Consider the following 12749-nt stretch of genomic DNA (forward strand, 5'->3'; position numbering starts at 1 on the left):
TAGGATTTGTTATCTGTAATGGTTATGATAAATTAGTCATTGTTGCTCACTGTTGGCATAAAGATAAATGTGCACATGTTTTTTTCCACTTTCAGCCACCCTTGTTCTAATCATGCGTGTACAGTCAAAAAAGGTAAAATACACATCCCTATCCATGACAGATTTCTCTATACATTAATAGTTTGAGGCAGATCTTCCCCCCATTAAATGCAATGTATTTACTCATCTATTGTGAATACATTTTAGTAAAAACCGTAGCAGATTGACTCCTACCTGCTGATACAAGGCTGAAACCGCAACTAAAATTGAGAAATACCCATAGACTGCAGTCACTGCTCAATACACGAAAAAACGCCTATATTGGAGATTTCGCAACTTGGGTTTTCCGTGGAGGGAGGAGTTGAACTTTACGGTACAAGATTCACTTCCTTCTTCATGGCAATAAGCAGAGCACTAAGAAAAATCTAAAATTATTGAATTATTTATTTCCTTAAATGTAAATATGTTGTCGTAGCACTTAGCCTGTAACTATAAACCAATAACGCAGTTTATGTTGAAATCTATAAGAAAGAATGGTGTCTGAGTTATCCAATAGCTTATTGAAATATTAACTTTGTTTGAGCCTTTATCTATTCCTAAATCCAGCAACAAAAATGCGAGGAGTGTCATTTAAAGTAAATTACAAGTGGCACCTGGGACATCGGACGGGGGCTCACTGAGATGTGCATATCACAGAACCTCTAAGTAGTTTACGACGGCTGGCAGTCATTCGTCATAGGGACAGGTAGGCTACGTTTTATGTGTAATATACTCTAGCCTACTACTGAGCCGCATCTCGAGGGTGCTCGACTGTGTCGCTTTGATTGGAAGGATTCCCAAGACCGTGTGGTTGTCGTTTGTCATATGATTTATGGTCCAGTGGTGAATGGTACTGTAAAACAAACCCGGTACTGGCACGGCCGCCGTGTTCCTCTCTGATCGTAAGTTAGCCGGCTGCAGCTGAGTCAGACAGTCTCCTCACCCTGCGAAAGCCACTCTGCCCTGCCCGGGGTGTCAGCGTTCCCGTTGCCGTCTTCAGCGCTACAGAGTGAACCGGTGGACTTGTGGAGATGTAAGTATCACCTCAACCTATTCATTCGTTTATTACGCATTGTGCACTGTTGCAGTACTAGTTGCATGCAGCCTATAGCGTGCTTTTTATCCACATTTAGCCTATAATCCAAACAATTCAAGCACTAATGATTTTCCCATACACTGCAAGCAGAGAAATCTCTGTACATCTATTGTAATCATTTTTATTTATGCATTTTCATACAGTTTGTCAGTTTGGACAGAAAGACCGTCCTCTTCTCCATCAGATTCCGATCGGACCTGCTTAAACATTGGCGCATGTCTCGTTGTTTTCCGAGTTTGCCAGAGGACTCAGGAAGAGCGTGATATCGATCATAGCGGATAATGAGATTTTCTTTCAAACACATAATGAGTGCTCTTTTGTGGAAGCAGAATCAATTAATGTATGCAAACTCAATTAGCCTAGAATGTCCCCTTTTAAGTAATTTCGTGACTCATTAGAAAACTTCTCCCTTTCGAACTCATGGTTGAATGATTATGATAAATTCTAGGCCAATTCAGGCAGCATTGGCAATGTTTCCAGAAAAAAATTGGATACTAAAGCAGTCATTTGTGACACTCAGATAAGCAGAAGAGAGTGGTTTTGAGTTAAATTAGCCTAAGTAGCCTAGCCTAAAATTAAAATGCTGTTGTCCAAAATTGTATTGTACATCAAATGAAGTAACCTAACATTATTTTACACAAGTCAGCATATGTTGCTTTTGAGAATTAACTGAAGTGAGTATAAAGGGATAGTTGAAAGTGATGGTTCACCCAAATTTCACAATTAGGCCTATATATTGGTTTCCTTACCTTGTCCATAGACTGCTTACATGGGTAAGAAAACCAATATGTAATCTAGTAATAAAATTAACATCTGTTTTCAGATTACACGTCTGTGTGAGTTGAATGTTCTTTAAAAAATAATAATAATGTCACATTCAGTGTATCTGTGTTTATATTTGACCATGTTTTGTGCCATGGTCATAGAGACCTCTCATCTTTATCTGTGTTTCTAAAATTCCTCTTCCACGTGCCACTGTGTCTGTCTGGAATTCAATCAAAACCACCTCCACAGTTTCTTTAACTACAAACTAATGCTCATGCATGCACACGTTTTCTTCTGACAACTGTATCTATACAGTGTGTGGGTAGTCTACCTGGTTGTTGTTGTACAATTTACTGTACTCTTTTAGAAAAAAAAGGTTGCAAAAGGGTACTTCGGCTGTCCCCAGAGGAGAACCCTTTTTGGTTCCTGGTAGAATCCTTTTGGGTTTCAGGTAGAACCCTCTATGGAAAGAGTTGAACATGGAACCCAAAGGGGTTCTTCCTGGAACCAAAAAGGTTTTTCCTATGGGGACAGTCAACGAACACTTTTAGGTTCTAGATAGGACTTTGTTTTTTAAGAGTATAGAAAAATCTGTGATTTTATGTCACCATGGGAATCAAGAGCTATGCTCTAAATACTGCAAAGTGGGTTTGATTGAATTACGCCCTAAGTGTCTCAATGTGTATTTAATTCAGCATCTGTTCAGTGCCAATGTATCTGGATAGGCAGACCAAGCCAAGGCCATGCCAATTTCTCTTTAGTGCCTCAGTCCGTGATAGTGTGGCACAGAGACTTTGGGCAGAAGGCAGCCTCTTGTTCATCTCCCTCTGTGCTGTTGCAGTAAAAAGCGGTGATCAATGTGGAGGTGGAGGCACCCATATGTGCTTCCGGGGAGCCACCACATGTCATTACCTACCTCAGTCCTTTCATGCGTGGCAGATCACCATAATTTGATATCCCTCTTCTCTCCTTTGCGCCTCTTCTCTCTTTACTCTCTCCTTCCCTCCACTTATTTCTTCCTTTCTCTCTCACAATCCTGATCTAGTCTCCTTCCCTGCATCTCTGTCTCTTTCTGTCTCCTTCCATGTCTCTCTCTCTCTTTCCCGTCAACTCCTCTCTCTCTCCCTCGTCTGCCTTTACTATGACCCTGTCCCATCATTTTGTCTCTTTCCCTCAACCCCCTCCAAAGTTTGACAGAACTGGCTGAGTGCAAAATCAATATTTGTATAATTAATAGCTGAGTTATTGTAGAGATCGAGGCAGACATATGGTAATGATTTCCCTCACTCTCCCCAGGGCTCTCTTCATCACAGCTCTCCTATCTATCTCAGTTGCCATGGTGGGAGTAGGTGGGACTACTGCAGCCACCACTCCATCCAGTGTCCACTCAGGTCAGTGATAGTTCCGACAAGGTTTTGATTGGTCAGTATTATGCTACACTCCGAATATGAACCCTAGTACCCTCCGTAGGCAATTCATGTAGATTATAAAATATTGGATATGAATATATGAATAGCTCCACTTTGCTAAATGGAGTTCACACCATATTTATTACAACTATCCAGTCCTTCCCAAACTATCCCACAATTATGTGTGTAGGGGGTAGAGTCCTGCATAGGTCAGTTTTTTGGAGCCGCACCCACCTCATGCCGGCCACATCAGTTCGGAACCCCACCCATCAGGGCAGATTCTTCTCCGCAACAGGACCCACTCACATAGGATTGTTTTCGAGAGCCGGTCCTTTACCTGCCATATGACATCATTTTAATTAATTGTATTTGTGACTTCACAGTAGTAGGCTTTATTATAATGAATACTATTAGGCTATTATTACTATTCCCCTTCCCTGCATGAATTAATGTCTATTCAACATTTGGATAAATGGAAACCATGCCATGAATTAAGAACTATATATTTTTATTTTCACAATGTGATGCGCCACTCAAATCACAAAAATTGCCTTTTTACCAAGTACAATTCTGAGTGTGCAAATGATTCTGATTTTAATTAGCCTTCTTACCTAATGAAAGCCTATAGCCAACCTAACAAAACAATATCTTTACATTCAATATGGTTTAGATAATAAAATAGTTTAGGCCTAATTACAACTTAAACAAACTATTCCCAGAATCAAATATAGGCTGCAAAAATAAGCTACATTTATTTTGTAGGCTACTCAAATTACTACCCGCACCGGTTTACACTTTGTATGGCCTGCATATGCCTGAATTAATGTAATAATTAACTGAATTATGGAAAACAAATAGGCCTATCTGCTTGCACTTTGTGTAGGCTGTGTATCCATCTTCCTCTTTGTTGACCTTCCAAACTGGGGATTTCACTCGCGCAGCACCTGTTTCCCTTATCATAATATCCTTTTCTTTTTATTTATCCGGTTTTCTACGATAGCCATTTTCGCGTGAGCTAGGCTATCCAGGAAAAGTGAACTTGGCAACGTGTCAGACTCACGGATTGAAATAATGTTTTCATTCCATCCGCCAGCTGATTCTCCCCGGGGGAACCATGGGTATCCAACTCGATGCAGGACTAGCTTGAGGTTGACTTGACATTGGGAATTAGAGAATAGGTTCACAGGCCCGTTCTGTTTCTGGTTGAATGAGCACATTCTCTGGCTGAATCTCAAACCAAACACTTGGCCTCTAAGCCTTCTATTGAGTGTCCACTCACTGTTGTGTTCGATAGTGAGCACTTGAGTTTGCAAGTGTTTTGGCCAAAATAATAATTTAGACAATAAAAAAAAAAAATACATTTATTTTATTTAACCTTAATTTAAACAGGGACTCACATTGAGATTAAAAATCTATTTTAAAAGAGAGCCCTGTACACATTACAATAAAAACAGAATATTAAAACATACACATTGTCGTGTCTTTGGCTATGCCGGATTAAGTGATATGACATGCTATTCTATAAAATCCTTTCTCTGTAATTAATATTACCTGATTGAGCGAATCATGTAAATGTAATTAACTAGAAAGTCGGGGCACCACGAACGAATATTTATAGAGCTTTTATCTTCAGAATAAACTCTTAAAGACCTAGTAATATTTTACATCAATAGCAGTCAATATTAATCGTCACCTTATTTCAGTCTCATCTGAAAGTTGTAAATTCTTGGTTATCTTCACGAACCCTGGCTAACAAAATTTGGTTTAATTATTTATTTACTAAATACCTAACTAATTACATATACACAGAATGAATCATACCTTGATTACAAATTATATCATGAAGGAATACGTCCCTAGCGGGCGGAACAGATATGACAGCTGGTTACACAAAGAAAAGGGTCTGGGTTTGAGTGAAAGAGCGGGAAGACTGAGGAACAAAGGGAGAAGCGATGTCTCTATCGTAAATACAGTATCTGATGCATTCTAAATTACCACTCATTTGGAAAAGGAAAATGCAATAAATATTTATATTCATAGCTATGTTATCCACAGAGGAGCTAACCTCATGACGGAAGTACTCTTTAAGTATTAGACCAGTCGCACGTGGTGTGATCGTGGTTCATGACTTCTAATAACTTTTCTCCTTAATGGAGGGTTCTATTTATTAGTGGCGTGTGTTAACCATTGGAAGAGTGCAATGGAGATTCCCTTCCCCGTGTTGCACTCTGAGTGACTCCTATGTTGCTATTATCAATAGCAATTTAACTTGTGAGGTTACTAATCCTCTTACTGAGTGTTGCTGGACTGACTGTGGTATTGGTAGGGGCAAAAAAACTAAACATGGATGTTCCTAAATCTGTGGCGACTGAAGGGATTTCTAGTGTTATCCATTCTTATGAACAGGTTTGGTAACTTATTATTCTTATCTTAATTAATGAAGTTACATATGGAGGGAGTTTCTGTCAGGTTGCTTTTTAAATAAATAAAAGAGAATGCAGCTCTCTTCTTACAGACAGAGGTCCATCCCACATTTTTATACAGACTACAATGATCAGTCCTAAAATTGTCCCCTGTGATAAAACGTATTGCTGAATGGTAGACTGTGTCCAAGGGTTTTAAAACAGAGGTTGCTGCATGCATGTAAACAATTTCACCAAAATCCAATACAGGGAGAAGCGTTGCTTGAACAATCTTTCTCCTATTTTTAATACTAAGGCATGATTTATTTAGATATAAAAAACTATCTTGGATCTTAGCTTCTTAGTCATATTTGTTATATGCGTTATGAAGGATAACTTGTCATCAATCCAGACACCCAGGTACTTATATTGAGAAACAAGCTCCATTTAAAGTGTGTATATGCAGGTCCTCAGGGTCAACACTTCGTGACACTCGATGTCCCAACTGCCAACTTATCAATTTTCTAAAACCATTCGCGAACATTGTGTCCTGCGACCTGTCTTCTTGTAGCATGACTCACTTGCTACTGTATGAAACAGGGGCACTGGGGACCAGGGGCAAACACAGACGCATACTCCAATAGACAGTGAGAAAGTAGTAAAAATAAACCCACATCTCTCTACTTCTGCACAAATTATGTGCAATGATATCGGTCACCAGTGATTTCATCAGTTAGTTTTAGCTTGTTCTAACCTGCCTGCTGCAAACAAAGTGGGTGAAAACACTCTTTGGTGATGAATTTTCAATTCCTTATGTTATAAAATACATTTTACCAAGACAAATGATTGTTCATGTTCTGAATCATTCAGTGTGATCTTTCTCTAACATATTGTGGTGGAAATTCAACACAAATTTTATTTGTCACATGCACCGAATTACAACAGGTGTTTTAAGAAAAATACCCCCCCCCCCAAAATAAATAAAAATAACAAATAATTAAAGAGCAGCAGTAAAACAACAATAGAGAGGCTATATATACAGGGGGTCCCGGTACAGAGTCAGTATGCTGGGGCACCGGTTAGTCGAGGTAATTGAGGTAATATGTACATGTAGTTATTAAAATGACTATGCATAGATAATAACAGAGTAGCATCAGTGTAAAAGAGAGGGGGGTTGGGTAGCCATTTGATCGGATGTTCAGGAGTCATGGCTTGGGGGTAGAAGCTGTTGAGAAGCCTCTTGGACCTAGACTTGGCTGCAGCTGTAGAACACCTTTTGAGGATCTGAGGACCCATGCCAAATCTTTTCAGTCTCCTGAGGGGGAATAAGATTTTGTCGCGACCTCTTCATGACTGTCTTGGTGTGCTTGGACCATGTTAGTTTGTTGTTGATGTTGACACCAAGGAACTTGAAGCCCTCTACCTGCTCCACTACAGCCCTGTCGATGAGAATGGGGGAGTGTTCGGTCCTCCTTTTCCTGTAGTCCACAATCATCTCCTTTGTTTTGATCACGTTGAGGGAGAGGTTGTTGTCCTGCACCACGCTGCCAGGTCTCTGACCTCCTCCCTATGGGCTGTGTCGTCGTTGTCGGTGATCAGGTCTACCACTGTTGTGTCATCGCAAAACTTAATGATGGTGTTGGAGTCGTGCCTGGCCATGCAGTCATGAGTGAACAATGAGTACAGGAAGGGACTGAGCACGCACGCCTGAGGGGCCCACTTGTTGATGATCAGCGTGGCGAATGTGTTATTACCTACCCTTACCACCCAGGGGCAGCCTGTCAGGAAGTCCAGGATCCAGTAGCATTGGGAGGTGTTTAGTCCCAGGGTCCTTAGGTCAGTAATGAGCTTTGAGGGCGCTATGGTGTTGAATAAAAATCATGTGACTAAGCTAAATAAAAATACCAATAAACTATACTATTAAAGAAAGATAAATGATATAAAGAATGGTAGTAAATGGCCTACTCCTCAGTCTCAGTTGCTAATATATGTATATTATTATTAGTGTTGGATAGAAAACACTCTAAAGTTTCTAAAACTGTTTGAATGATGTTTGTGAGTATAACATAACTCATATGACAAGCAAAATCCCGAGGAGAAATCAAAACAGGAAGTGAGATATCTGGGCTTTGTATGTATTCACCAGAGTCCCCAATGAAATACCCTTGAGATATGAAGGATGTTGCACTGCCTAGGGGTTCCACTAGATGTAAACCATGGATATAACAGAATTTATAATGAGGCTTCTATGTTGTTGTGGGAGTGAATGAGAGCAGAATATATCAGCTGTCCATCAAGCAGCCATTTTGTGATTGCGCTTTTTCCTCATGGTACCCACTTGCGTTCCATGGCTCACGAAGACTAGAAGGAATACTCCGGTTGGAACTTTATTGAAGCTATATGTTAAAAACATCCTAATGATTGATTCTGTACTTAGTTTGAAATGTTTCTTCGACCGTTAATATCACTTTTTGAAGTTTTTGTCCGATATAACGCTGACCAGAATTTGCGTTTGGATATGTATACCAAATGCTCTAACAAAAGAAGGTATTTGGACATAAATAACGGACATTTCAAACAAAACAAACATTTATTGTGGACCTGGGATTCCTGGAGTGCTTTCTGATGTAGATCATCAAAGGTAAGGGAATATTTATCATGTAATTTCTTGTTTATATTGATGCCATCTTTGCGGCTGTGGTGTTTTTAAATTGAGCTCCGTCTCAGATTATTGCATCCATTTCTTTTTCTGACACAGTGGTTGCATTAAGGAGAGGTATATCTATAATTCCATGTGTATAACTATACTATCATCTACATTTATGATGAGTATTTCTGTTGAATGATGTGGCTATGCAAAATCACTTGATGTTTTTGGAACTGGTGAATCTAACACGCCAATGTAAACTCAGATTCTTTTGATATAAATATGAACTTTATCAAACAAAACATGCATGTATTGTGTAACATGAAGTCCTATGAGTGTCATCTGGTGAAGATAATTCAAGGTTAGTGATTAATTTTCTTTATTTCTGGTTTTTCTGAATGCTATATTTTGCTGGAAAATGGCTGTGTTTATTGTGGTTTGGTGGAGACCTAACATAATCGTTTGTAGTGCTTTCACTGAAAATCCTATTTGAATTTTGTCTTGGATTAAATGTCAGGAATTGTGAAAAACTGAGTTTAATGTATTTGGCTAAGGTGTATGTAAACTTCCGACTTCAACTGTTTATAGACCTTTTCTCGCATCTCTGGTAGATAATGTTTTTTTTGAGGCCTTGCTCACAATTCATTCTGTGACAGCACAATGATCAAACGATATACTGTATGTGAGGTTCTTGATCATATCTTTGATCATGACACTGGTGAGAAGGAGAGAGTCCTTGTTAAACTTCGACACAAAGTAGTCTGTGACAAATAGTACAATATGTTTCATCTGAGTATTTGTTATAGTCAAAATTGTCCATACATTATGCTTTTTTTAAACTCAAAAACAAGTTGTATGAGCTCAGGTCAATGAGGCCTACAGGCCATAAATAGCAAATAGAAGTTAAAAACTTGTAATGTTCACATGAAATTAAGTTGATAAAAAGATCTAACACAACATTAGGTGATAGTATATGTATTATTATGGGTTTATAATAAACTATAATGGGGAGGTCATTTTGGACCGGGAACACAGAATGAATTAACATGAGATGGACACAAAAGAAGGGTCAATTACTTTTTCATTGGCGAAATTAACAAACTTAGGGATGACATGCCAGCAACAAATGCTGACACTACACATCCAAGTGTATCTGACAAAATTATGAAAGACGAGAATTGTACTTTTTAATTCCGCAATGTCAGTGTGGAAGGGTTTGAAAAAATGACTGTTGTCTATCAACAATGACAAGCCACCAGGGTCTGACAATTTGGATGGAAAATTATGAGGACAATAGCGGATTAAATTGCTACTCCTATTTGCCATATCTTCAATTTAAGCCTACTAGAAAGTGTGTGTGCTCTGGTCTGGAGGGAAGCTAAAGTATTTCCGCCACCCAAGAATAGTAAAGCCCCGCTTACTGGCTCAAATAGCCAACCAATCAGCCTGTTACCAACCCTTAGTAAACTTCTGAAAAAAATTGTGTTTGACAAGATACAATGCTATTTCACAACACTTTCAGCATGCATATAGGGAAGGACACTCAACAAGCATGGCACTTACACAAATGACTGATGATTGGCTGAGAGAAATTGATGACAAAATTATTATAGGGGCTGTCTTGTTAGACTTCAGTGCAGCTTTTGACATTATCGATCATAGTCTGCTGCTGGGAAAACATATGTGATATGGCTTTACACCCCCTGCTATAATGTGGATAAAGAGTTACTTGTCTAACAGAATGAACACAGAGGGTGTTCTTTAATGGAAGCCTCTCAAACATAATCCAGATGGAAGCAGGAATTCCCCAGGGTAGCTGTTTAGGCCCCTTGCTTTTTATTTTTTTTACTAACGACGGCGTTGAGCAAGGCCTGTGTGTCTATGTATGCGGATGATTCAACACTATACATGTCAGCTACTACATCAATGGAAATGACTGCAAAACTTTTGTTTCAGAATGGATAGCAAGGAATAAATTAGTCCTAAATATTTGCGAAACTTAAAGCATTGTATTTGGGACAAATCATTCACTAAACCCTAAACCTCAACTACATCTCGTAAAGAATAATGTGGAAATTGAGCAAGTTGAGATGACTAAACTGCTTTGGGTAACCGTGGATTGTAAACTGATACAACAATAGCTAGGATGGGGAGAAGTTTATCCATAATAAAGCGCTGCTCTGCCTTCTTAACCTCTAGCGATGAGCAATCCCGTATCCGGGAGCGTAATCATAGCCTCAAAGCTCATTACCATAACGCAACGTTTCCTATTCATGAAAATCTCAAATGAAATGAAATAAATATATTCAAACACAAGCTTAGCCTTTTGTTAACAACACTGTCATCTCAGATTTTCAAAATATGCTTTTCAACCAAAGCTACACAAGCATTTGTGTAAGAGTATTGATAGCCTAGCATAGCATTAAGCCTAGCATTCAGCAACATTTTCACAAAAACAAGAAAAGCATTCAAATAAAATCATTTACCTTTCAAGATCTTCGGATGTTTTCAATGACGAGACTCTTAGTTAGATAGCAAATGTTAATTTTTTCCCAAAAGATTATTTGTGTAGACGAAATAGCTCCGTTTTGTTCATCACGTTTGGCTAAGAAAAAGACCGAAAAATGCAGTCACTTTTTTCCAAATTAGCTCCATAATATCGACAGAAACATGGCAAACGTTGTTTAGAATCAATCCTCAAGGTGTTTTTCACATATCTATTCGATAATCTATCAGTGGTGGCAGTTGGCTTCTCATCAGAAGCAAACGGAAAAATACTGCAGCTGGAGATTACGCAATAATTGCGACTGAGGACACCAAGCGACCACCTGGTAGATGTAGTCTCTTATGGTCAATCTTCCAATGATATGCCTACAAATACGTCACAATGCTGTCGACACCTTGGGGAAGCGACAGAAAGCCTAAGCTCATTCGTGGCCCATTCACAGCCATATAAGGAGTCATTGGCATGAGGCGGTTTAAAAAAATGCGTCACTTCCTGATTGGATATTTATCTGCGTTTTTTCTGTAACATCACTTCTGTGGCACTCACAGACAATATCTTTGCAGCTTTGGAAACGTCAGAGTGTTTTCTTTCCAAAGCTGTCAATTATATGCATAGTCGAGCATCTTTTCGTGACAAAATATCTTGTTTAAAACGGGAACGTTTTTCATCCAAAAATTAAAATAGTGCCCCCTATATCCAAGAAGTTAACAACACTATCAACAAGGCAGGTCCTACAGGCCCTGGTTTTGTCGCAACTGGACTACTGTTCAGTCGTGTGGTCAGGTGCCAAAAGTGGGACTTGGGAAAATTGCAGTTGGCTGGCCCTTAAAAGTACACAGAGAGCTAACATTAATAACATGCATGTCAATCTCTCATGGCTCAAAGTGTAAGAGAGATTGACTTCCTCATTACTTGTCTTTGTTAGAGGTGTTGATAAGATGTAGGTACCGAGCTGTCTATTTAAAATACTAGCACCCAGCTCGGACACCCATGCACCCCACAAGACATGCCATCAGAGGTCTCTTCACAGTCCCCAAGTCCAGAATATGCAATGGGAGGCGCACAGTACTACATAGAGCCATGTCTACGTGGAACTCTATTTCACATCAGGTAATTGAGCTATGGAAGATCCCGTTCCAAAAAGAATAGCAAATGATAATGGAATAATTATGATCAAATTAAAGTAAAGACAGGAGGATGTTTGGACACTGACTGACAGAACATTTAAATATTACTCCAAGAACTTCCTTCCACCAAAGAGTACACAAGCAGTAAAATTTAGTAAAAAAAACTGATAAAAATACACCTTATGGAACAGCGGGGACTGTGAAGCAGCACAAACATAGCCACAGACACGCGCATACACACACACGATAACATACGCACTATACACTCACGTACATAGGAATTTTGTACTGTAGATATGTGGTGGAGTAGGGGCCTGAGGGAACATCTGTGAATGTATTGTAATGTTTTTAAAATTGTATAAACTGCCTTAATTTTGCTGGACCCCAGGAAGAGTAGCTGCTGCCTTGGAACAAATACAAATACAGCTGTAATCGCTGCCAAAGGTTATTCTAACATGTATTAACTCAGGGGGTTTTATTTATTTTTTGAATATTTCTTCCACTTTTGACATTACAAAGTGTTTTGTGTAGATCGCTGACCAAAAAATTACAATTACAGCAGTTTTAATCCCACTTTGTAAGGCAACAAAATGTGGAAAAAGTCAAGGGGTGTGAATACTTTCTGAAGGCACTGTATGTGAATTGTGAATAATGTAAAAGCATGACGTCAAAAGCCTCACGAGCAGACCATTATTTTAGATTTTTTTTATGGATAGACT

The 12749-nt window shown here is 39.0% G+C and overlaps 1 protein-coding gene across 2 annotated transcripts in view; it reads left to right on the top strand.

Annotated features, from left to right (window-relative positions):
* The first annotated feature begins 395 nt into the window (after positions 1-395).
* The window catches only part of LOC112241940 (interleukin-1 receptor accessory protein), a 37806-nt gene continuing 25452 nt past the window's right edge, over positions 396-12749 (top strand). Inside the window, exons 1-2 of one of the 2 annotated variants that reach the window (XM_042300000.1) lie at positions 396-1111; positions 3236-3330. In XM_042300000.1, the coding sequence (XP_042155934.1) occupies positions 1110-1111; positions 3236-3330 (97 nt within the window). In that variant the 5' untranslated portion in view covers positions 396-1109. The remainder of the gene's footprint in view (positions 1112-3235; positions 3331-12749) is intronic. The other variant, XM_024409948.2, reaches the window with a different exon arrangement.

The sequence above is a fragment of the Oncorhynchus tshawytscha genome, linkage group LG17, assembly GCF_018296145.1.
Source record: "Oncorhynchus tshawytscha isolate Ot180627B linkage group LG17, Otsh_v2.0, whole genome shotgun sequence".
NCBI classification, from domain to species: domain Eukaryota; kingdom Metazoa; phylum Chordata; class Actinopteri; order Salmoniformes; family Salmonidae; genus Oncorhynchus; species Oncorhynchus tshawytscha.